The sequence below is a fragment of the Symsagittifera roscoffensis genome, chromosome 4 (assembly GCF_963678635.1).
Source record: "Symsagittifera roscoffensis chromosome 4, txSymRosc1.1, whole genome shotgun sequence".
NCBI lineage: Eukaryota > Metazoa > Xenacoelomorpha > Acoela > Convolutidae > Symsagittifera > Symsagittifera roscoffensis.
The window spans coordinates 3293631-3320332 of record NC_087065.1 but is presented as its reverse complement, the minus strand read 5'-3'; the positions used below and the strand labels follow the sequence as shown (position 1 = coordinate 3320332).

At 35.8% G+C, this 26702-nt stretch overlaps 3 protein-coding genes across 5 annotated transcripts in view; all 3 read right to left on the bottom strand.

The window, feature by feature from the left end:
• LOC134843610 (exocyst complex component 3-like) overlaps nt 1-26702 on the bottom strand; it is a 401375-nt gene that overhangs the window by 143722 nt on the left and 230951 nt on the right. The window lies entirely within an intron of this gene.
• Nucleotides 1-26702, bottom strand: part of LOC134843607 (BOS complex subunit NOMO1-like) — a 363708-nt gene that overhangs the window by 106057 nt on the left and 230949 nt on the right. The window lies entirely within an intron of this gene.
• Nucleotides 8918-9328, bottom strand: LOC134843918 (uncharacterized). Its single transcript, XM_063860260.1, has one exon. It carries the CDS (start codon nt 9326-9328, stop codon nt 8918-8920), a length of 411 nt encoding a protein of 136 aa, XP_063716330.1.

The window sequence follows — 26702 nt, the reverse complement described above, 5'->3', positions numbered from 1 at the left end:
AATTTATAAAATTGTCCAGCTTTGAAATTGTTAATAACTTACGGGATTGTATGATTGTCTTTGATGATACCTGTGAAGAAATTTTTAATGAAAAAGATTTTGTTAAATTAGCTACAGCAGGTCGACATAAAAATGTTCATGTTATTTATGTCAAGCACAATTTATTTCAGCAAAGTAAGCAATCACGTACAATAGATTTGAATACAACTCACTTAATTTTGTTCAAATCACCACGAGACATGCAACAAATTGATTATTTAGGCAGACAGTTGAATAATGCAAAATTCCTCCGTCATGCGTATCAGTTAGCAACGAAAGAAGATTTCGGTCATCTGTTGATAGACTTGGATCCCAAAACTTCAGAATGTCTTCGTTATTCGTCAAACATAGTTCCACCATCACCAACCATTTTCTCTTTACCATCGTCAAAATCAGTTAGCACATCTCTTGAAAAGGAAAGATAAAGAATTATGTATATTGAAGCAAATGCTCAATAGTCGCCATTGTAGATCAATTTTGACAGGAGCTGATTCAAATTTTATTAGATTTCTTTGCGATTGTTTTGTAAATGTTTTTCTGGGACATGTTCCAGCTAACAAGAGTTTCATCGAGAGTAAGAAAATACCATTTGGAAAAATTGTTGACCATAAGTTTAGTATCCGAGAAAAACGAAAAGTTTTGGCAAACAATATTTCACTGGTTAAATCAATCGGAGAATCGTGTTACATTTACCTGAAAAACTAGAACCTTAAGCATGTATGCCGAAGAATTCATCCTCATTCCTCGAAAAACATATGCTCCAGATGAAAAAACTGCACCACAATCTCAAATCCTTCATAATCCATTAATTAACGACAAATCATCTCAACTCAATTACATACAACGATTTCGATACAACGAAATATCAGCCGTGACTCTCCACCACCATTAAACCCAACATCTCCTATTCCTTTATCCCCTAGTAATGTAGTACCAAATCTTCGAAAAAGAAATTTATCTGCACTTACTAATTTCAGTGGTGATGGTGATGATATTGAAACAGAAGAAAATATTGAATCATACAATTCTCAGCAGCAGACAAGTTCAAAGAGATTAGAAAAAAAGGATGAAAAAAGTTATGGAAAAACCGCTGAAGTGTTTCGAAAGGTTATGGAATCCATTCAAGAGCTATTGGAAGCTGATAAATTGGAAAGGGCAAACATAGTGCTGAAGCAGTTGTTCAAAGTTGAATCCTTGACATTAGATGTTGACGGATATGTTCTAATTCAAGGAAAACCAACACTCGTTAAAATTGAATCCTTTTTGTACGATACACAGCAAAACACAAAAAAACTTGAGGGTGTTTTTTATCCTCAAATTTTGAAAGAACTGAATCTTGATCCTAGCTTAGTGTCTAACACTTATGCCAAACAGATTCTCCGCTCGCTTAAGAGCGAAGCAGCTAAGCCCTCAACTTCTTCCTCCTTCGTCTCCGACAACCCGACAACTGAGGACTCGAAGAGATCGAAACCCTCCTCTTCGAAGACTCGATCGACAACTTTCAAACCCAAAACCAAGCAATCCGACAAAAGAAAAACCCAGAAAAAAGAATTTTTCCCCAACACCAACGACGACGATGACGACGATGATAAAAACTATGAAAGCAGTAAAGAATCGTTTGCGACGACGTCAACAAAAGAATGGAAATCCTACTATCAGTGAAGAAAAGAAACTCAAATTACTCTACACGAAAGGTCCAGCTGCATTTGGTAGCGTTAAAAATTTAACAAATGCTAGTCAACTCTCACCAAAAAAAGTTAAAAATTTTCTGAGATCTCAATCATCACATACAAAGTATGGATTGTTTCGTAAAACATATCCTCGGCTAAAAGTGATTGTTAACGATATCAACGAAATTTGGTCTCTTGACTTGGCTTATGTTGATAAATTGGCTAAATATAACCGAGGGGTACGATATTTATTAGTTGCTGTCGATTGTCTCTCTCGCTACTTACGAGTGGAATCCCTGAAGACCAAATATGCTAAAGAAACAACCGAAGCTTTCAAAAAAATGATCAAAACAAAACAACCAAAAAAAGTTTGGGTTGACAAAGGCACCGAGTTTAAAGGAGAGTTCGAAAAGTTATGTACTAAACGAGAAATCATCAAATACAATACTCACAGTGAAAAAAAATCAGCGTTTGCCGAAAAAAAACATTCGATCGCTGAAAAGTATTATCTACAAATACTTGGAGTTTGAATGGACTTACAGTTATATTGAAAAATTACAAAGTTTTGTTCAAACGATTAACTCACGCGTTAATAGAGTAACAAAACTGGCTCCAAACAAGGTCACAAGAAAACATGTACCTGCTTTGGTTTCATTAATTGCAAACAGTTCATCGAAGTTGGTACAGAAACCAAAATTTTATGTTGGTGACTATGTGCGAATAGCGAAGACTGACTTGCCTTTTAGAAAAGGTTACAAGCAGATTTTTACAGACGAAGTTTTTGAAATAGTTGCCATTCCTACTGTAAACCCTCCAACATACAGTCTCATTGATGCAGAAAAGGAAGAAATCAGCGGAAAATTTTATGAAAAAGAACTTAGTTTAATTGGAAACAAAGCTGATTATAACGAAAATGGGCAGTGATGAGTTTACTGTACATTTGATTTCAACAGCATCAATGGATTATTTCCCAGACAACACTTTGGCCAGTTTTAGAAATTTTGTAACGAATAAATAGCTTTAGACGGAGATTGGAGAGTTGCTCTCTCAGAAATAATTTTCCCCACAAAATTAAACAATGTTACTGATGAGGAATTTACGTACTTCAGAGCATCCGAAGTAGTAGCCAGTAAATCCAACGCTGGCAATCGGAATACAATTTCCAGACCCTACTATGGCGAAAAAGTTTTCATCAAATCAGGAGAGTACAACAATTGATTAATGAGATAAAAACAAAACTAAAAGACAAAATTCATTTTGATGCGAGTCCTCAAGAAATCACGAATAGCATGAGCATTCTCATTCCCAAGTCCCCAAATACCCAGTCTGTTAGGCTACAATGCAAAGCTTGATGAGAACGGTGAATATCACATTGGTTACAAAATGATACCCTCCTTCGATGCATCTTATGAGGGAAACGAACTGTACGAATCTCATTTCCCATATGACTTATCAAGTGGGACAAGTCTAATTTTTGTCTATATTGACATTATTCAATACCAAACTGTTGGTGATGCAAAGGCCCCATTGTTACGCGTCATTGATTCAAATAGACGCATCAAAAACGGTAGTGCCTGCAGCATTGAACCTAATCATCGAAAAAATTTCACTAATTTAGACTACAAAAAATTATTCACTTCATCTGTACAATCAATATCGGTACAGTTGCGCACAGAAACTGGAAGACTAGTGCCCTTTGCAGGAACTGGTAAAGTTGTGTTGACTCTAAAATTCAAGCGCTTTGATTGAAAACCAATGGAACAATATTATGCAAACCAAGCTTCACTTCCTCATTTCTCTGGACACTACCGACAACGCGGCAGTGGATTTGGCGCTTTGGCTGCTGGTATTGGTCGTGTTGCTATACCGTTTGCACGACGGGTTATTCTACCGGCTGCGAAAAAACTGGGCAGAGAACTTTTGATGAGTGCAGCGCCAGAACTAATTGATGTCGCTATGAAAAAGAAGTCTCCTAAACAAGCATTGAAAAACACTGTCACAAAAACTGCAAGAAAACAACTCGGTGGTGGTAGACGTCGTCGGCGAAAGACACCAATGAATGGATTACGAAGAAGAAGGTCAGTAGGGGCTCGAAAAAGAAAAACAATCATTCGAAGAAAAACCAGACCAGTGAGAAGTCGAGCAGATTTTTTCTCAAACATCAAAAATGATCGCTAATTTGTTACCCAATGAAGCTACCCATAGCTCTCTGGATTTGTTTGAAAAATAACCTCTTTTGATTACTTTTGAAAACGCTTTTGATCAAAAAATTGGACCTGTCTATTAACCCAATTGACCAATGCTTGAATTTGAAATCACCGGTGACCGTAATAATTTTGTTGACCTGCAAAAAATTTATATGGAAATACGATGCAAAGTAACGCAATCAAATGGAGCTGATCTGCGATACGACAACACTGATCCTACTGTGTCTGATTCACCGTTCCTCGTAAACAACTCCCTGTATTCCCTTTTCTCTGACTGTACCCTCTCTGCTAATGGACTCAAAATCTCAAATGCCAATAGTAATTTTGCGCATAAAAGCTTTATTGGAACAGAATTTTCTAACAGCAAAGGAGCCAAGGATTCATGGCTTAAGTGTCAGGGATATCGTTTTGAAAACAATCCCGCTGCAATAGATGCAGCTGATTTCACATCTCAACGAGAACTGGTCCGTGAATCGAGGGAAATTTGGTTCTATGGACCCACTGGAGTTGATTTTTTCACATGTGACAAGCATTTGTTGAGCGGTGTTACCCTCAGACTTTCCTACAGACGTTCTCATGAAGACTTTCTCATTATTTTTGAAGATGCTGCCAAGCATTACAAGCTGCAAATACTCGAAGCGAACCTATATGTTAGAAAAATGACTGTGACCGACCATGTGCTCTCTGCCATTGAATCAACTTTGCTCAAAACTCCTGCGAACTACCCATATCAAGAAGAAATTACAAAAACATTTCTTGCAACAGCTGGTCAGCGCAGCTGGCAACAGGAAGACATTTTTGCTCGTGAACCGGTGAGACAAATTATAATAGCATTGAACACAAATAGTGCATTTCTAGGAACAAACCGAACGAATACTTTTCATTATCAAAAGTTTGGATTGGAGCAAGTTACCTTGAGACGGAACGGTTTACCAATAGCAAGTACACCAATCAGTACACAAGGTCATAAACGTCTCTTCTTCAACACACTATCAGCGCTAGGTTTGTTGCACTGCGGGCTGGGAATCACTCTGGATAACTACCAACAGCACTTTATTATGTGTTTTGATCTCACTAGCACACAGCAGGCAGCTCATGAGTTCTTGCATCCAGAACTTACTAACTGCTCAGTTTCACTCGATCTTCAATTCTCAAACGCGTTGACAGCAAACCTTGAAATTTTTGTTTGGGGTATACGCTCATCCAATGTATTTATTACCTCCGACCGCAAAGTTACAAAGAACGTCCTTCCAATTTCGACCGTCTAAAATTGGATGAAATTCAGTTGCAGGATCTCATTCAGAACTGTAAACATCTGAAATATAAGTTTCTTGGAGTATTTGCAGCGGACAATTTTGCACCTCACATCCCAAACAATATCTTTATGATTGTGAACACTTCAAAATCAGATTCTCCGGGGACACATTGGATTGTAATTTGCAACAGAAGAAATGTTTTATATTTCGCTGATCCTCTCGGTCTTCCTCTTTGGCAGTACACCAATCTGTATAAACGATTGAACGAGAATTTTCATCAGGTGACTGAATTGATGACAAACTTTCCCATGCAAGACTCAAACTCTACCATGTGCGGTTCTTTTTGCATTTATATTTCACATTTGATTTATGATAAAAACTTTAATGGTGATGCTTCTGATTTTGCTTACATAAATGATCATGTTTTGAAACGTTTCCTAACTCACATGCTTACCCATTAACTAACAATTTAATATGGCTGTTTTGTACACTTTTCAATTTCATTTTAAACACTACATTTTTTAGTAATTGACATTTTTACCCAATTTTTAACTGAATAGCAGTAATCCGAGAAGTTAGATTACTATAGAAAAAATACAAAATCGATCTATGGGGGGATATCACCATAACAGCAACTGTTGCCTCCTTTCAGTACAATTTCCGGACGGGTTTCGAAACGCCGCCTTTCGGCTGAGAGTCGAGCGCCATGCGTTTTCCTCTACTCGGACCCCAAGAAATTTTGTTCCGCTTCAGTTTCATAGTAACAAGATAGGTACAAGTTTTGACAATATTTCTGGGCACTTTTGGCTTTCATCAGTGTTCTCGTTTTTCAAGATCTTAACCCACTTCAACTTATTAGCTCTTTCAACCTTTCTATAAAATCAAAGCTTTTGTCATAGATTTCAGACGTTTATTTTTCAGTCTCCTGTAGACACGGAAAATGGAAATGTCGAAATTTTCCAGCCAATTTCATTATTTTAGAGTTTTCAGTGTTGCATAATTTTACTTTGTTTTTTACTTTCATTTAGCTTAAAGAAACTTTTCATTCTTATTTTGGTTAAATTGATCATTAGCTTTTGCCTAAATAGAGGTGGCGGCCGCCGCCGCAATTGATGAATTTTCTTTTCTTTGAGATTCAGCAATAAAACATGCATTTTTGAAGGAAATCGTTAACCGCAGCCAACAGTTAAGCTACGCTGCCAAAATCTGATGCTTTCCTATTACATATAATAGGTATATAATGTCCTTTTACATGTAAACGAGCCAATACCCCCAAACTTTAGAAGGGAAAACATGCACAGACTAAAACTTAATTCCATTCCCGTTTCCACAACGTTCAGTGGGAATACTCAATAATTTACCGAAGTTTTACATTGGGATCATTAAGTATAAAAATTATACATTGGGATCATTAGGTATAAATATTTTACATAGGGATCATTAGGTATAAATATTTTACATAGGGATCATTAGGTATAAATATTTTACATAGGGATCATTTGCTATGAATTTTATACATAGGGATCATTAGGTATAAATATTTACATAGGGATCATTAGGTATAATCTATACCCAATGATCCCTGTAGGGATCACCCCCCCCCCCCCCCGATCCCAGTGTCGTATATCTATACTACTTATTGCAATACCGGAAGTTGAAGTACAGAAAGATCTTGGGTTATTAGTCTCGCGGATTATGAAATGGAATGAAACTATAAGCAATACTATATCCAAAGCCCTTAAAACCTTTTATATGCTGAAGCGAAACACTCCAAAGGGACTACCAATGCGCGTGAAACTTAATATATTTAAATCGATGATTTTACAAGTGCTGTTATATGGGTCAAGTTGCTGGGCAGCAAGCATTAAAATGCTTAGATTGATCGAAAAAGGGCAAGAAAAAGCACTGACATGGGTAAATGGCCGGAACGACTACGTAACAAATCTGATGCAATGCAACATTTTACCGCTGACCTTGTATATGCAATTATTGGATCTACTATTTATGTCCAAGATGTTAAATGGTTATTATAAAATTGATGCCACAGAGTATTTTTGTTTAAAGAGAAACCTTTTTTCGAACTACCGAAAAAAAAGAAATCTATCTACCAACAGGAGTTTTGGCTCAGAACCTGCAAACTTGTGAACATCTTACCAAATTCAATCGACTGCTGCAACCATCAGGGACTCAAACCACGACTACTTCATGACAAACTATAGATACAACGATATTTCGACATGGAAACTTGCATGACGCTGAAACTTAAGGGTCGAAACACCCAAGCTCTAATAGCTGAATCCATAATAATAATAATAATAATAATAATAATAATAATAATAATAACGTAATATAATTACGTAATCATGAATAACATTTTCCTGTAAATTTCTGAGATTTTTTAGTTTTTTGTTCTTTCTTATAATAAAAATTTCAATTTGGGAACATTTTTGATTCTGTCATGTCAGTTTTTTAAATTTTAGCCATGTTATAAATAGACTATAATTTTAGTGTTAATTTCCGGCTCCTGAATTCCTCGCGTGTGTTGATCTTCGGCCTCTCCCTCCAAAATGCAAAGCCTCTAGTGTCAGTAGTTTATGAGTGTTGGCTGTTTGGTCTATAACCTCTGACTTCAGCTCAGCAGTACCGCCTACCTCCTTATTACATTCTAACAATTGTTGTCTTACTGGGGAGTCCCCTTTGCGATGTTCATCGACCCTCGTGGCTAAATGTCGGACTGTCTGACCGACATAGGTGGAGTTACATCCACTACATGTAAGCTTGTACAACACTTTGGATCTCAGTTCACGAGCAAAGGAAGTTTTGAGGGATGGCAAGCATGTTTTCAATTTTCTTGTTTTAAAAATTATTTGTGCCCCGGATATTAGCCGAACCTTTGCAGCTAACAGTTGAGATTGATTGCCTCGATATTGCATTGTGAGAAGGGGTGGTGAGTCTTCCAACCATTTGTCATTTCTCGGTTCTGATGCCTTCACCTCTAAATTTTTCTTTCCCTCAATGATCTTGTTAAAAGTTTCAAACACTACCCTGTCAGACCAACTTTTTGGATATTGATTTTCAATCCATAGTTTCCGATTTTTTTTCCAATGCCTGGTCAAAATACTCTCATGTTGAGGTACTTCTGAAAACCCTATGAACCGTCCCATCAATAACGTTTCTTTTGTACTGCAAATTTAGAATGGTGCCGGTATCAGTGGGTTTTTGGTACCAACCACATGTGAACTTTTTTGCTGAATCCACGTTGACATTTAAGTCCAAAAAGGCCAAATTACCGTTAGTACCGAGTTTTTCTATGGTGAACTGCATGTTTGGATGCAACTTATTGGCAGCCTCGAGAACTACCCCAGGGTCACCCTTGACCGTTCTAACTATGTCGTCCACATATCTTAGAAAAACTTAAACACCATTCACAGTCCGATCTGCTTCCCGTTGTTTTTTGCAAGTCATGCAATACCATACTGTTTCAGCGATATCTGCGTATTCGGAATCCGATATGTAATCACACCCTAAGTGGTACCAATTCAAACAAGCTTCGCATTCTACTCCTTTTGTCCGACATGTCACCTTTTTCTGACATCTAGGGCAATCTTCCTTGTTACCCTCACTTAGAACAGTCAATTTTGGTACTTCTTTCTTTAATGCAGGTTCATATTTTTTGAGCCACAAATTAGCCAATATTACTGCAAGGGAGGCGCCCATTGCTAAACCGTCTTTTTGTACATACGGTTTAACCATTGCATTTAAAGTGTACCTTACTCACTGCCAAATTCAGTAGTTTTTTCCTAGTCTTGCGAGATGTTTCCGGAGGGTTGACTTGCTCATATAATCTCTTCAGGGCTATTTCAACCGCTTCCTTGAGCGGGACATTAGTGTACAAACTCTTTACATCAAGGGAGATTATACTCTCGTCAGAGTCCAACTCAGTTTTCTCCAAGATCTCCCTGGCCATTTGAGTGTTCGTTTCTATATTTGCCTCCTCAATTTCATCAAAGTACTTTGCCAATGTTTTATTTAGGTTGTCATATGAGCTACCAGGTAAAGAAAGGACGGGACGAAGTGGTGTGCCTTGTTTGTGTACTTTTGCTAATCCATACAGTCTAACTGGCTGCACGCCCGTTGATCTCAACTTATTATACATCGCTTCGCTAATCTAGTCCTTCTTTTTCATGGCGAGTAATTCTTTGTTTATGTCTTTTTCAATTTTCATACTCACGCTGTCGGTCAGATTCTTCCTCTCACTAAATTGTTCTGCCTGTAATAAGTCTTTCAGTTTTTTCTCAAGTCTCTTTTTTCATTACACAAAAACCCACCCCCTTATCAAATGGCACTGCCAGAAAACCGTTGTTGTCCTTCAAATAGTTTCTGGCTTTTTCAACATCTTTTATCAGAGGCGGTCTGTTTCACATTCTTAGCAAATCTCTTTGCAGCTGCTTCAATCTCACATAATTTTTCTCCGGGTATTCTATTTAAATTCAGTTCAGACAAAAAACTATCAATGTCAGCAAGGAAGTGAATTTCATTGAATTTGTCTCGTACCGGATGTTTTGGTCCAAAACTTAAGACTTCCCGCACCCAAAGCGGCAAAATCACTTCATCTAAAATTATAACTGCCCTTTCATCCAAGTTTTTTAATAGTCTATCCTGTCTTTCCGAAAGTTTTTCAAGCTTTCTCTTGTGTCGGCTTATCAGGTTATTGACACTACACCTTGCTTGCCGGTTCAAATAGAATATTACCGAAGGCCACCACTTCTCATCTATACCCCTTCTCACTACCTCTCTTGCTTTTACTAGGTTACCCGTTGCCTTGGCCCTATCCGCATTTGCCTGGCTGAGCTCAGATCTTAAGAGTCTCAGTTGGAAGCTGTGCACCGCTTGAATCGAAAAAACACCGTTATCAGTCACGCGAAACCGTAAAAAGTCTGGTATAATGTCGTTATCGAGATATTTTCTCAGAAATTTAATTCTCAGGAAACTGCTATTAAATTTATTAAAATGTTTTAAATAATCTAATACAAGTTTCCAAGTGAGTTTTCTTTTTGGGACCATTCTAAGGAGTGGTGGTGGCAGCAAAATTGCGGTCATCTGTTCTTTGCAGGCCACGAGCACTTAAACTCATGTGGCACTCAGCAAAGAAAAAACAGCCACAACAAAATCTTACCCCCTATTGGTCGTTTGGTTCCGACTGGAGGTCGCCAGCCAACACCTCCGCTCTCCGCGCCTTTGCCCTGCGGCGTCCTTGCGATGGTTTTTTGGTCTGGGCCCGTATCCTTGAGAAGATGCTTGGCAGGTGGTCTCGATGGGACAGCACCACCCGTAGTGACTTCAACTCCAATTCACTTGACTGGTGCAGTTGAAGATACTCTCTGAGGACAGCAGGATTCTGTCTCTTCCTTCTAGAGATAAGGCTACCAGTTGTTTTTTTGACGATTATCTCTGTCTTCCGCAGATCCTCAAAAATATCGGGAGTGCCCGTTCTCCTGCAGTAGACAATGCCACTAATTTGTCTTCGCTTTGATTGTAAATACGCCAGTAGTTCGTCAAGTGGGCAGGGCGTATAGTTGTTCGTGCGATGTGAGGATATGCTGTTGTTCAGCACGTCGTGCCAGATAATAATCTGCTTACTGGGCAGAGGTTGCAGTTCTAATTACACTCGTAAATCCTTCCCCTGTTCAAGGTGTTGGGGTTCAAAGAAAGGCCGAGGACTGCGTAGACCTTCTGCTGCGTCTCTCTACGTTCCTCTTGCTCAGGATCTTTCAGGCTGTGATAAAGGGAGCTTTTTTTGAAACAATTTTTAAAAAATTATAACGTCATGCCAAACTGACCATTCCTGATTCGTTAAATCGTTCGATTAATACTGCTAACACTATTAATACTGAAATAGTGTTAGCAGTAATAATCGAACGATTTAACGAATCAGGAATGGTCAGTTTGGCGTGACGTTATAAATTTTTAAAAATCGTTTCAAAAAAAAAGACACATGAAGGCTTTGAAATTTCGCGACAACTGAACACAAGAAAAAACAGGAGAACAATAATCGTTGAAATAGACGACGTGAACGACAATCGTACGATTCAAATTGAAATTGCAATCGAGCTTATCGTTGGAAGACCACTCCGAGTTGCAACGATTCTAACTGCATAAGCGTTACTAAAGATTTCCCGACCGAGAGACAGGAAGGGTATTGGGACTGTGCCAGCCTTCCGGAAGGAGGAGAAGACCGCTGTTTGTCCGGATTCCAGAATCCGGAAGGGTCTCGGGAAGAGAACTTGAATTTAATTGTAACAACTTCTAGTTTCCTAGAATTTCCTGAATTAAATTAATAACATCTTTTCGTTTTCAGATAATGAGAAGCTAGGAGTTGAGGGAATGGGTTGATCCATCTCTGAGGCGATTGATGATTTTTATCTGTTGGACAAAAACAATAGTAAAATTTTAAATAAGAAGTAGCCCTGCTTTTAGGCGTGACCTCGTGGTCTGGGGATACTGAGACCCAGCCATGAGCTCACTTTTTCTGCATTGAGTTAATTTAATTAGAGTTTTCTGATCGAAGCCGAAAGCAGTAAAGTTTTTGTCGACCCGATGATAGAAAGACCACCAAAAGAACTGGCTTTGGTAGAGACGGTTAAAAGCATGTAGAGCTGTGTTTAGACGCTAGCCAGTCGTTTTACAACTTAGAATTATTTTCCGTCGATATGTACTTCCGGGCGAATGTTACAATGGCTATATAAAAAGTTAAAAATTCAACAGATCAAAAATTTGCAAAAGTGGAATTCGCGCCGAAATTACATCAAGATTATATCATCAGTCTTCAGTTTCTGAGATATTCTACTGATTTTTGTCTTTTAATTAAATTACAATTGAATTTTCGATTTTTACCATTTTCCAAATTTCAAAAAACGTCATTTTTTTATTTCAAAAATTTCTTATTATTGTATTAGCTGAAAATTCAATTTCGGAACTATAACTTGAGGGTCAGTTCGCTGCTGCTGAGCTCATCGCGCTTGTTTTTTTTTCGGTCTCTCCTTCCAGATGTGAGGCTTCTAATGTCAGTACCTTGAAGTTGTTGTCAGCATGGCTATAAACTCCCATGAAATTTCAACGCTCGTGCCCTCATTTCCATGCAGCCTTAAATGTTGTCCTACGGGTGAGTTTCACGTCTATTTGAGTGGTTAGATGTCGGATCGTTTGGCCAAAATAGGGGAGTTACATCCAAAACATGAAATCTTGTAAGCCACTTTTGATTTAAGTTCACTCGAAAGAGAAGACTTTAATGATGGTAGGCAGGTCTTTAGCTTTCTGGATTTGAAAACAATCGGTTCCTTCATTTTGGTTCTCATCGTATTTACAACATCTAAAGTGATTTAAAAGACTTCAAATTGTTATTTATTTAGTTTCTGAGTCAAAATGGTGGTTTAGACATGTAGGTTTTTCAATTAAGAAACAAAAATAATTTTAGACTAAAAGAATCAACTCCCTGCTTGTAAATTCATCGAGCGTGTTCATGCCTAGGTTCACTTTCATGATATTTATGTCTCCAGTGTTAACCATTTAAATTGGTTGTTTGGACTATCTAAAACTTGTGTCAATCTCCCGGATGGCACAGCCAAACTCTCCGTGTCAGAAAAAAACACGGTACAAGCGCTTTTGAATTGAAGTTGACAAGCAAAAGAGGGCTTCTTTTTCTCAGAAAAAATGAAATCGCTGTTTTATTTGCTGCGTAAATGATAGGACACTTGATCAAGTAATCAGATAGAGCCGGAGGCTTGAGTGCCGTATTTTGGGCGGAACTGAATCCTCCCGAGTAGAGAAAGGCAGAAAATAAGTAGCTATCTCTTGATGAAAGCGGAATTGGAGGCCTGGCGCCTGGTAGTTCTTTGAAAAACAATTGGTAAATTTTACCTACTGTGATTTCCTGAACGATTGAATTGAATTCCATTTTCATTATTACTTCAGAGCAAGAGTAGTTGAGGACGAGGAACGAGTCGATCAATATCTATAGAACCCGATAAACAACTGACACTAAAAATATCTAAAATTATTGTTTCAAGCCTTGTTTTTTTTTTAGTAATCACGACGTCTGCGGATCCGTGAACCCCAAGTATGTTTTTTTTTTCATCAATTGGCTGGGTCGAGACGGCCAGGTCGAAAATCAATTGCGTGAGTCAAGATAGTAATAAACGCTTAGATTTATTGTAACTGACGTAACTGATTTTCTATTGTGCGTTGCTGCTTAAACTCTGGGTGAATGCTACATATGGCCCTCCTGGTTTGGCCTGTTTAAAGCATTAGACCACCAAAATCTGCGTATGGTTTAGTGGCAAAGCCTTCTCAACGAGCAAATACCTGAGTTAAGCAATTACTCGAGACCTTATTGTCCGGTATTGTAATAGCCGGAAACCTTGGACCCTCCGACTAGTTCAATTTAACTTTTTAACCTACTTAAGACCGAAATTTCCGGGGTCGGAGCATTAAGTGGGAAGTAAAGAGCCCGTTTTTTCCAAGTCACTGGGACCAAAAACTTTCGAGAGCAAGCGTAAAACTAGCCATAAATATATGAATAAATAAAAAAATACCGAAAAAAAATTATTTTGAAACAAAAAGAACAAAAACATTAAAGATTTTAAAGAAAATAAGAACGACCAAAAACATTACAAAACGTAAAATGAACATTTATATAATGTTTGCGGAGAAGATTGCCTGTTCCGGACAATCTTTTTCTGCTTTTTGTTTTTTTCAGGTTGGCTTTTGTTGATTGAAAGGTTGAGTGTTTTATTTGTTGGCTAATTACCCTACCTTTAGTGGTCTTTGAGTATTTAAGCATGGTGATGATGTTTTTGCTGGTGATCGGAGGGTAGCGCGGCAAGTGGACAGAAGTGCTCCAGACACAACAAGGGTCACCAAGAACAGCTTTTGTTGGGTATCATTAAACAGTTTAAGTATCATTGGGTTACTATTTAAAAAAATTAGATGGTGGACGGGTCCATTTTCACCCTCCATTGGTTGCAAATTTCCGAGTTAAGAATCTTCGTTTGAATTTTTTTGTTGGAAAGAGAGTGTAGAGAAAATAATCAACAAATAAAAGTAGGACATTCTTCGTGTTTTATCTATCTCCCATATTAGACCCGAAATGCCCCACTAAGTCGAAAAATCCTACTTTACGAACCGACAATTAAAACCAAAAAATTTGTATAACCAAACTTTTCCAAACTACGTAATTCAAACTCCCTTAACAAGAAAGCTAGAAGTTTCTCAATAAACAAGAATCTCAAATTTACGCGGAGAACTTCATAGAAAACTTGAGATAAAAAACACTTTTGACTAACGTTTTGTGATTTTTTAGTTTGCCAATTTTTGCGTTTTTTCAAGCAAAATGATAAAAAATTTTCATTAGAAGACTGCTAACAAAACGAGCGCTTAAATGAAAAACCAGCCTTGAGGCAACCCTCCAAGAATTCATTTAGATCTGTGAATAGGGATAGAGATGTTAACAATGGAAAAAGAAGGATTTGGAGGGTCCAAAACTGATGGTTTTTGACCAAGTTTTTGTTTCTAAACCAATTTTAGTCCCGTTTTTTGCATGATTCTAGTTTCGTAACGGGTTACTGCTGTCCTTTCTTTCTTAAAGCGCTTTCAACAGGAGCTACGGAAAAAAGTCTTTGAAAACCTTTATAAATAATGCAAAAAGGCCAATTTAGCAAACACGTTTTTGTTAATTTCTCAAGGACTACTGAACTGATCGGAACAATTCTGGTAGCATCACGCGCTGTTTTTGCGGATTTTCATTACATTTAATCGTTTTTAGGTTTTTTGTAAAATTCGTTTTTTGTAAAATAAATTTCAGAGACGACCAAATTTGAGACGAAACTTTCCTGGGTTTTTTTTGAGTTTTATAATTGATGAAAGTCATTTTCTCTAGGACTAAGTGTTAAAGCATTTTTACAAAAAAAAAACATCACTGTTAGTTTGACAAAAAAAGATTTATTCCCGGATGATACAAAATCAATACGCTTGTAGAAAGATGCTTTGCTAATTGCATGTTGTATAGTTATAAGTTAATATACACATATTTTTAATATTCATAATTGTACCACTATTAGTTACAAAAATTGTAGCAACATTTTTTCCTAAGAAGCTAAAGAATACGAGAACAACGCCCAAACAGAAACTTTATCAAATGGTTATTTTATGTAGATTTTTCTGAGTTTTTTTGCAAAAAAAAATTTAAAATATTTTTTTATTAAATTAAAGCTTATTAAAGAAACTAGTTTGAAAATAAAGAAAAAAATCAACATACAATTTTTAACCATGAGCAAAAAAAGACTGATTTGTTTGATATAAAAAAAATCAAAATTCAGATCAAATTGTTTCCTCCTAGTGCTTTTTTCAAAAGCAAAAAGTTTCGTCAACATTGTTTGGTGTAAAAAAAAAGAGAAAATCAAAACTCAGTCCGAATGAATGCCTTTTCCTAGTGTTGTTTATGTTTTTGTCTTAACCATAGTTTTAATTTAACAACACAGTTGTAATTCAGCCAGCTCGCCGAAGGCGCTCATGAGAAGTTAAGAGTCGGTCATCACCCAGAGCGGCGACAAGCGCATAGCGCACCAACTGGCAACTTTAAACCAAATTTCTATCTTAAGTCTTTCAAAACTCTTTTTCCTTGTTCCAGTTTAGATACCAAATATTCTAGTGTTCCATATTCAATTACCGCTAGGTTGTAATCCCTAGATTGTTTTTGACGCTCTACAGTTTGGGTGCTAGTCTGCTTAGGGGGGTCCTCAGTAAAATGATGGGGTTAATGCCTCTGGGTGAAAATATATTGGTAGCACAAGATCACAAGGTTCCTGATAGAAGATTAGACATAATCAATTCAAGGCTGACACATTCAACCTCAGGTTGATTTATTCCCGGATGATACAAAATCAATACGCCTGTAGAAAGATGCTTTGCTAATTGCATGTTGTATAGTTATAAGTTAATATACACATATTTTTAATATTCATAATTGTACCACTAATAGTTACAAAAATTGTAGCAAAATTTTTTCCTAAGAAGCTAAAGAATACGAGAACAACGCCCAAACAGAAACTTTATCAAATGGTTATTTTATGTAGATTTTTCTGAGTTTTTTTGCAAAAAAAGTTAAAATATTTTTTATTAAATTAAAGCTTATTAATGAAACTAGTTTGAAAATAAAGAAAAAAAATCAACATACAATTTTTAACCATGAGCAAAAAAGACTGATTTGTTTGATATAAAAAAAATCAAAACTCAGATCAAATTGTTTCCTCCTAGTGCTTTTTTCAAAAGCAAAAAGTTTCGTCAACATTGTTTGGTGTAAAAAAAGAGAAAATTAAAACTCAGTCCGAATGAGTGCCTTTTCCTAGTGTTTTTCATGTTTTTGTCACAACCATAGTTTTAATTTAACAACACAGTTGTAATTCAGCCAGCTCGTCGAAGGCGCTCATGAGAAGTTAAGAGCCGGTCATCACCCAGAGCGGCGACAAGCGCATAGCGCACCAACTGGCAACTTTAAACCAAATTTCTATAGTTATCGTTAAATTTTCAAATATAGCGAGTGGTTGCTTCCTAAATTTTGCAAGTTGTTTTCTGTTGTAATTTATCTTTGTTGCGAGTTGTTGCAGTACTAATTATTCGAAATTTTCTAAATTTCGAAATTCTTCTGACTAAAACATCTTAACTTTTTTCAATAAAAAATTATAGACCAGAGTCTTATTTATCAAAAACATCGATTTTGCAAAAGGCCAAATACTTTTTGCCAGATATTTCAAAATGTCGTCATGTTTTTCGTCAAGCCAAGAAACCTAAGCTAAATAAAACGCTTAAGCAAATTGAAACTTTTCTTCTCAAGGCGGAGTTGTTTGAAAAAGTTTCTTTTTATTAGTATTTGAGTGCCTCTATGATTGTATCTAACAAAACTCACATTAAGATTTAGAGATGGAGGTGAAATAATTTTTGAGGAACTTTAACGTCTTCGTTTCTGATTAGGAGTTTTTCGTGTTTTTTCTCTTTTTTTTCAAGCAAAATCAGGTCTTACAAATATTCAATAAAATAGATTGATTGATATGTCATACTAAAGCGTTTAAAGTTGTTATTCGAACATTATTAAAATTTTTCCAAATTTTTTTTAAGTTTTGAGATGAAACGGCTAAAATTGAGCGCGTAACGAACGTAAGGGAGTAGAAGCTAGAATGCAGGAATAGAAATTTTCTATTTGTGAAAAACTATGATTTAGAAGCTTCATTCGGCGCTTCTTTCCCAAATTATTCTTATTTTTTTTTCGAAGAAAACTATAACCAATCATAAATATTTCGCTATCTCTTTAAATTTTTCCTATTTTCTCAACCACCCTGTTCAAAATAACCCTGTCCACATGTTTTCACACCGCGCAAAAAACTATTTTTTTTTATTTAGTTTTTGTTTTATGTTGTCGGTAATGTTTGTGCTACTTGCACAGCAACCAGTTACTCCCATTTTTTGTTCCGACCAAGGGGAAGGAACTTTATAACTTTGTCTTCGGGCCTGTTTTAGTTTTTTTTTCTTTTTTTGTTTTCCAAGTAAAATCAGCTACCTCAAATAATCATCGTACAGAGTTGAAAGGTACACCATATTAAAGTTCTTTCAGTCGTGATTGAAAACTCATTTCCGCAAAATTTTCCCGGTGATGATATGACAAAAAAATTTCAAAAAGAAAAGATTTAAACTATTGTACAAAAAAAAACTTTTTTGTTTCATTTTTTGTTTGTTATTCCTTTTTCAAGAAAAAAAAACAAATTTTCTCTGTCATTCCTATTCAATAATGCTGTCCGCAATCTTATAGTTCTCGGACAGCACACCCCCACTAAAAACGACACCTTTTTGAAGAAAATTGAATAAGGTTTTTCTATTTTTTCTGGTCGGAACATTCTGAGCTACTTGCACTGCAACTGGCAATCCTTGTTTTATTTTTCCGTGGACAATTTTCGTTTCATTGTGTATAGCCAGAACCTAATTATCATTTGTTTCTTCTACAAAATACTCCTTCTCCATTGTTCAATTGGATAGGCCTTGATGATCAGAGATTTGGATATTTTAGAAATTTGGAATTAGTCTAATTTAATTTAAAGATCCAAGGAAAGCCTTGATGACCTGTTATTTTGAATGAAGTTAATTTAAGTGAAAGCAAGGATCAGCCTTGATAGTTTAAAGTTAAAGAGTTAAAACTCAGTTTTGATGATTATTAGTTTTTGAAATTTGCTGTTATGTTTTAGGTGATAAAGCTGGGATGAAGAAATGATTTATATATACTAACGATTTATGATTTATAATAACTAATTTTTATGTTTTTATTTTCAATAAATATTTTTTCAATATGTTATTTAATATACAGCTGATTTAAGGAAAACGACAAGTGTTGTTTTTATCAGTCGTTATTGTATAATTATTAGGTTTAGCGCCATGAAAGGTTATTGAAGATAATTCTTCAAAGTATTATGTCAGTAAATTAAAATTTAAATTTACTGCTGGTAGTATCCTAAATACAAAAAATTTGATCTCGTTTTTGTCGTACTATCATGAAATTGATTGGCGATTTCTTCCTAATCGTATGTCGTCTCTTGTTCGAGTTCTTCTTCCAATACTGGGTAGTTCTCGTATTGTTCCGAATATTGGATCTGATCTATTGAGTCGTAGAGACATATCTACTAAGTTTTTGTCATATAACATTTTGTAAATGTTGTATTTTTCTTATTCTAATCTAATTTTTGTCTAAGTCTAGGTTAGTTGTTAAGGTCTGTTCGAGACTTTTGGTCGCACCAGATGAGTTATGTATGGTTTACTATACTGATAGAGTAATTTTAGATAAGGCACACCGTCTGCTCGTCACGCTATCTTATTTTCGGCCGGATAGGTTTGTGCAACTTCTTAGTCTAATACCAATCTTAATCTTACTCTTATATATCCTAGTCTCAATAGATCAAGTGTACACCGGCTAACGCGAGTTAGTTCCAGAATGAGAACAACTGTATTCTAAGTTTAATTAAAATTGCTCTGGTGTTGAAACTTCAAGTAGTTACAACAAATAAATAGGTTGTTAGTTTGATGGAGTATGCTTGGTTAGTATTTAATGTTTTATAGAGATAAAATATCATAATAATAACCAATGATAAATACTAGTTTAGATCTGGTTCCATTCTTCAACTCTCTGGATCAATTATTTCAGCTTAATGAAAAGTTCCTGCTCGTTTTAGTTGCATTGCTGATTCCTCAAAATTGATGCCACAATGCTGATGCCCCAAAGCAGGTGCCCCAACTTTGCATAATTATCTCTCTCTCTGTCTCTCTCTCTCTCTCTCTCTCTCTCTCTCTCTCTATGTCTCTCTTTGCGAGATAACAAAAAAACAATAGTTTGAAACTCGATTATTGTAAAAACCTTACTTCTGAATCCAAAACCACAAAAGCATTTAAAACTAATCTTCTTGAACAAACAGTGAAATATAAGATGGCTATGCCAAAAAAAAACGTTTCCCGAAAAATTATAAAGCGAAATCATATTCAAGAGAAAAAAACAAAAAAAGTAATTATAATTTGCAATCTTGAAACTAACTGGTAATTAAAGATTGGTTGTCTTTAAAATATGAAAGCCATTATCAAAAATTTAATTTAAACTTTCATGATATTGAGTTTGCCAACGATTAGTTCACGTAAATTCTCTAAAAACAATTGCAAATTTTAAAAAAATCTATCATGGCGGTTCCAACAATCAGTAGAATGGTTTCTAGCCATTCGACGCTGCTTCTTCGTACAGTCGGCATAACCTGGAAAATTGAACGTAGAACGCTACTTCACTCTATTCAGTCATGTTAACCTAAAAAAAATGAAAAAAAAGAAAAAAATCAATTTGAATAACATGAATTTTCTTGAATTCACCGTATTTTTAGCAGCGAAAGCGTGATATGAGGACACTCAGAACCAGACACCTGGTTTAAATTAAGCTGGAAATTATTATAACTCGTCGGACATTGAATCAGACCTTGTAAAATCTAAAATTTTTTGCTGTAATTGCAGCGATGTTATTGAAGCACCTCTTTTATCGGCTGTTTTTTTGAATAGATACAAACAAAGGAACCCTGGTATCTGGCGCAAAGCATTGATTTACCTTCTGCCAATTTAAAATTTCTGGTCAAACATTTTAAACAATTCTAAATGGCGCATCTGGGCGTTCAATCCGTACACTTTGTCGGTTTTGGGTAAGGCTGAAAAAGCTCACAAAATGTCTTACATAGCGGTATGAACAAAAAAAATAAGGACAATGACGACTGCCAAAAAAAGAACTGTGAAAATGATGAGCTAAAAAATATTTTCTAATCCAAAAATCAAATATAATTTTATAACAAGAAAATACCAATTTGAAAGCAAGCTGAAGCAAGTTGGATACTAACTTAAATAGCTGCAAACAAGTGTAAATTATCCTGAAAATGTTTTGCATCATTTTCTGATTTTCTGTGCAGACAGTTTTAAAATAAGCATGAAAACTGGAAGTAAACACAGGACCGCTCGTTGCGGTTACTTTTGAGGTTGGGTCATTGTTGATATTTATACTTTGCGTCACTTGTATTACTTGGATACCGTAACTTTAGACTTTAGTTTGGGTAAAACTGATTCTTTCCTGAAACCAATGTTCCCATAAAACTGATTCTTTTGTTTTGCAGTAGGTTAAAAATTTTATTTGCTGAATTTGTGATTTGCTACATTGCTGATTTAAATTGTTCGGTCAAAACGAACAAAATTTGAAATTTCTAAGGTGTTTTCTAAAATAAGGTTGGGGTTAGACAAAGAGTGAAGAGAACAAATGAATGTTGCTTAGATGTTCACCAGAATTAATGATGCAATTTTTTTCTGAAATTCTCAACCAAAAATTTACTCCAAAAATGGGTAGTTTTGGTTTTTTAAATAATCAAAAGAGACGCTAAAACTACCGAGTCATTTGGCGAGAAATCGAAGGAAGCTTTTTACACAACCCAACAAAGTTACACGTGGGTAAAAATTCTAAAAACTTGCGTAAAACATTTAAAATTTAATTTAAGCCAAGATGTTCAGTTTATGTGGTAAAAAAGAGCTTTTTTGGCTCTCAACCAAAAATATATACTCTTGTAAAAATTTTTGGAAGTTGAACTCTTTTAGAAAACTGTTGGGATGTGTAGGATATTGTTTTTGATATAAATTGCTCGCCAATTAACGCTTCAAACTAGCTTCAGCGTACTGTTTTATTAATTAAAAAGCCAAGTAGAAACATTTTAAAATTTTTATTCTCTTCGATTTTGTATAAATTTAGTCGAATCTACTTAAAAACCTCTCCCCCCCCCCCCCTATGGTATCTACTTAAGAATCTCCACCCCTATGAATAAATACAGTAAACTTGCACTGAGGTTTCTGTTAAGAATTCTACTTTTGCTTCATTCCGATTGGTCGAAAATTCGACAAACTTAACATACTTAACAATCTCCCCCTTTCTGTTAAGTAGATCCATTTGATCCAATTTGTGAAAAACGTGTTTGAATTTTCCAAGGTTTTTTGTTGTGTCCGGTTAACTTAATTCAGCATTGTATTCTTATCATCATAAATGTTATCAATCATCAGTGTAAGATTGAAAACACGGATCAAGTAAATCAAAAGCAGAAAAACCTGCTCGTATCAAGGCAAAGCCTATCATGTGGCGACTGCGTTTAAATTTTATAGAAAAGTTTGAAATAAATCAATTGATGAAAATGAAAAAAAAAATTCAAGTTTTTTTTTTGTAAATCTTCCCCCATCTAAAGCAGAAAGCGATATATTTTGCACATAGCAAAGTATTAAGTAGACCAAAGAGCATGCCTCAATCCAATTTGGAACGATTTCTAATACGGATTAAGTCTTTGCTTACGCGTTAACAGCACGAAACAAATCGCACGAAAAAGGATCACAGTTTAAATCTCTTTTTAAATTTGAGCTTAGGACAATAAATGATTAAATAATTTTGAATTATAAAAAAAATTTCGGTCAAAAAAGCTATTAAAAAGTCAAATTTTGTCTGGAGGAAAAAAACCTTTAGCCAGATATTCCGTCACTTTGGCTAAAGGAAAAATTGTATAACTAATTTAAGCGCCGATAGCTCACAAAAAATATTAAAAAGCAAAAAAAACGAACCGCCAATTGACAATTGCCATTGAAACAACAAGCAAATTGAGCGTGGAAAAAAAACACCACGGATTCAACCAGCAGGAACTGAAACACGATGACATAGTCAGAAACCAAATACAAAACAAAAGACTAATCACTGACAAACAAATCAGTCCAGTGAACCGGACGCAGCCATTGTGCAGGGGCAATTGTGTCCCGAACCGCTGCGTCTTGTTGCCGCCAATGGAGGCAAAATTGACCAAGAGCAGCTGGGGATATCGGAACTGTCAGAAATCAGGCATTATCATCTCGTCATCAACGATATGAGAGAAATCAACGATATGTCCCTCTAGGCGATAAAGTACCGTTCTCGGAAAGTAAACTGACTCGGTACTCAAAATATTTAAAAAATGAATAGATTTGACGGAGGTCTTCAGAGACCGATGCGAGCAAGATGTGGTGTTGTGGCTCATTGGTAGTGATAGTGCCAAGCAATCTTATGATTGCGGGTTTAAACCTAAATTTACAAGGTGAGTTCTTGTAAGATAGCCATAGTTCGGTTAACCTTAAATAGTTAACCTTCGGGTTAGGCCTCTGGCTGGTTAACTAAGACAGTAAGTTGAAAGTTGGCCGCTTGCTAAGGTTTGTAGAAAAGATTTTGGTGAGAGTTTTTGCATCATGGTTGTAATTTTCGAGCATTGCACTATTTTCCGCACTTTTTGGAATTCTTAAAAAAATGAATTTTTTTTAAATAAGGGGACATTATCAAAAACATATAATTTCGTTTTGTAGGGATCTTTGAGAAAGTTTCATTATTACTGTTTATTTGACTGTGTTTTAGCTGTCATTGTTATATTTATTTACTGGAAATGCTTTATATTTGGAATTAGACAACCGTCATAGCACTCTTTTTGTAAGAAATAACTTGTATATACTAATACTGATTCAGAAAAAACATGATCCTTGTCAAAAACTTCAGTTTATTAAATCCAAAAAGTATTTATTATTCAATTTTAAATCACTGAATATGTACAAGTTTGCTTTTTTTTACCATATATCTGCTATTTGGTTGAAATCTTACCCTTCTGATCAAGTCTTTCAAAACTTTTTGTCCTTGCTCCAGTTTAGATTCTAAATATTCTAGTGTTCCATATTCAAATACCGCTAGGTTGTAGTCCCTGGATTGTTTTTGAAGCTCTACAGTTTGGGTGCTAGTCTGCTTAGGGTTAGGGGGTCCTCAGTAAAATGATGGGGTTAATGCCTCTGGGTGAAAGTATACAAACATGCGTTGACACCAGCAATAAGTTAACAGTTGACTATCGTTTCGCGGTTTTGCCATAATTTTCACCACCCTTACTTGTTGGTAGCACAAGATCACAAGGTTCCTGGTTGAAATATAGACATGATCATTTCAAGGCTGACACATTTTCAATTTCAGCTTTATTTATTCCCGGCTGATACAAAATCAATAGGCTTGTAGAAAGATGCTTTGCTAGTTGTATGTTATTATATACATATTTTTAATATTCATTTTTGTACCACTAGTAGTTCCAAAAATTGTACCAAAATTTTTTCTAAAAAGCTAAAGAATACGAGAACAACGCCCAAACAGAAACTTTATCAACTTTATTATTTCATGTCGAACTTTTTGAATATTGTGCAAAAAGCTTATGTATTTTTCATTAAATTAAAGCTTATTAAAGAGACAAGTTGAAAAATAATGAAAAAAAAATCAACATGCAGTTTTTACCCATGATCAAATAATTTTTGGAATGTTTTTCTTATGAAGTCAAGCTTAACATTGAGCCATGGTTGTTTGGTTTAGCGTATTGAGGTAGCGTGTTGCTCAAGACTAAAGTATGGTTGCGGTCTGGTTAACTTTTCAACCTGGAAATGAGGTTTTTTTTTGCTTAAGGAAGTTCATATATTTTTTTACAGTTATCGCTGGTTTTCACCAAGCGTGATTTGATGTCGTTTCTACATTCTTCTTTTCAGTTTGTATATTGGTTTCTCTATTGGAAGCTAGATGGCGGAACGTCTTGAAGTTATCTTTGAGAGCAATTTATAAGTAAAATTTTACAGTGTCGCCAGATGAGACGGATGTAGATTTGTATTCTATTACAAATCTGGTAGACCGAACTCACAGGAGCAAGAAAAATTAATTTATTCCATGAAATTTACGACTGCAAAATTATTTGTTCGATACTACAGCGTTTATTCTGAAATAACTGAACGAGAAGCCTCGGAAGGAAACGATTTATATGCCCTGAAAAACATGGACTGCAAAAAAGAAGACCTTTCTAGCAAAAAAAAATTTCAGTTGTTCAAAAAGTTACACTATAATGTTGAATTGTTTTAAAAAATGTTAATTCAGTGTTCAAAGAGCCGCTTGACATTAATAACGTCTTCCGAATTTTTTTTTTGTTCTGATTATTGAAATACTAGTTCGCTGCTCTATTATTTTAATAACACAGTTGTAATTCAACCAGCTCACGGAAAGCGGCGCTCATGAGAGTGTAGCGACGAGCAACGCCGGCTCCAATAAGACCCGCTGAAATAAACGGCCATGCCTCAAAATTTCGACGGACTTTATATAACATTGTTCCCAGAACGCTTTTTGTATTGCGACATTTCGCAACAGATGACCAGTCGCAATAAAAGACAACTCGCAATATACTCAAATGTGTTGCGAGCTTACCAACAGAGGAGAGGTCTTATGAGAAATTAAGAGCCGGTTTTCACCCAAAGCGGCGACACGCGCATAGCGCACCAACTGGCAACTTTAAACCGAATTTTTATATTTATAGTTTAATTTTCCAATTTAGCGAGTGGTTGCTTCCTAAATTTTTAAACTGTCTTTTGTTGTTATTTATCTTTGTTGCGAGTTGTGGCGGTACTAATTATTCACTATAAAATTTTTTGAAATTCTAACTAAAACATCGAAACATTTTTCAATAAAAAATTAGAGAGTAGAGTTTTATTTTTCAAAAACATAGATATTGCAAAACGTCAAATCGTTTTTGCTAGATATTTCAAAACGTCCTCATGTTTTTCGTCAAGCCAAAAAACCTATTTACCAAATTAAAACTATGAAAATTTTCTTCTCAAGGCCGAGTTATTTGAAAAGGTTTCTTTTCAATAGTATTTGGTAACCTCCATGATTTGATCGTAGTTTATTGGAAACGTTCAAGTTCGGTCTCCAGGCGAGCTTCTTTAACTATCTTCTCAACTTCCCCATTTTTCTTACTCCTCGTAATTAGGGTTTTCTCATCGTTGTAGGGTCTTTTTTCCATCTTTTATTCATTTCAACCTTTAACTTTTATTAGCTTTAACTTAGTTTTGCTTATAGTTCCAATTTGATCATTCGTTTTCGAGTACGATATATCATTTCCGTCGAGGAGCAGTTCTCCGTTTGCCCTAAAATTTTTCTCTTGCTTTTACAGATTTTGTCAAGCTGTTCGAAAGACATCCTGTCAATCTGTTCGAAGTTTGCTCAACGCCTTTTTTTCTGGAGTTAGTGTCTGATATTTCGGCTCTACCAAAAACCAAAAACTTGTAAAATTAAAACTCACAGCAAGATCTACAGAGAAAGGTGAAGTAATTCATGAAAAACTTTGTCTCAAAATTTTTTCTAAAGAATATATAAGTGTCGAGCTAAACCGGTTGAAAGTGCTTGCTTTTCAGTCTAAAATTGAGCGCGTAACGAACGTAAGTAGAATTTAGAATGCTAGAACAAAACTTTTCTATTTGTGAAAAACTATGAATTAGAAGCTTCATTCGGCGCTTCCGTCCTGGTTTCTTCTTTTTGTTTTTCGCAGAAAACTTTAACCAATCGTAAATAATTAGCTACTTCTCGAAATTTTTCATATTTTTTCAACAACCCTGTTTAAAAAAAACCCTGTGTATGTTCCTCCCATCTGCACCCCAGCTGGTCAAGGCCAGGGGCAATGGTTCTGACTTTATCAAATCATAAGAACTAATTCAAACGAAATGAAAGTCACCACCGGGAACCCGTTCTACCTTTCCGAGGTAGCAGTGGTGGCCATGACGCTACAATCTGCACAATTTTGCCTATTGATTGTACGCACCGGGACAACGCCAACATGACTTGGCGGCTTGGGCATTGGCCTTGCTTTGACCCACGAGTATCGGTGCTTCACATAACAGTGATTGATAATTGACTTTATAACCGAGCACTGATAGGAGCAGAGCGGACACTTAAGCACCTCATCACCTGTGCTAGTGTCTTGGTTTGATGCGAAGGATTGCCGACTCATTTGCGGTGCTGAGAAGGTCGGTTCTGATGCGCTGATAAGTTTCACATGCGGGTGACAGTTTTGCATGTGCTTTGTCCAACC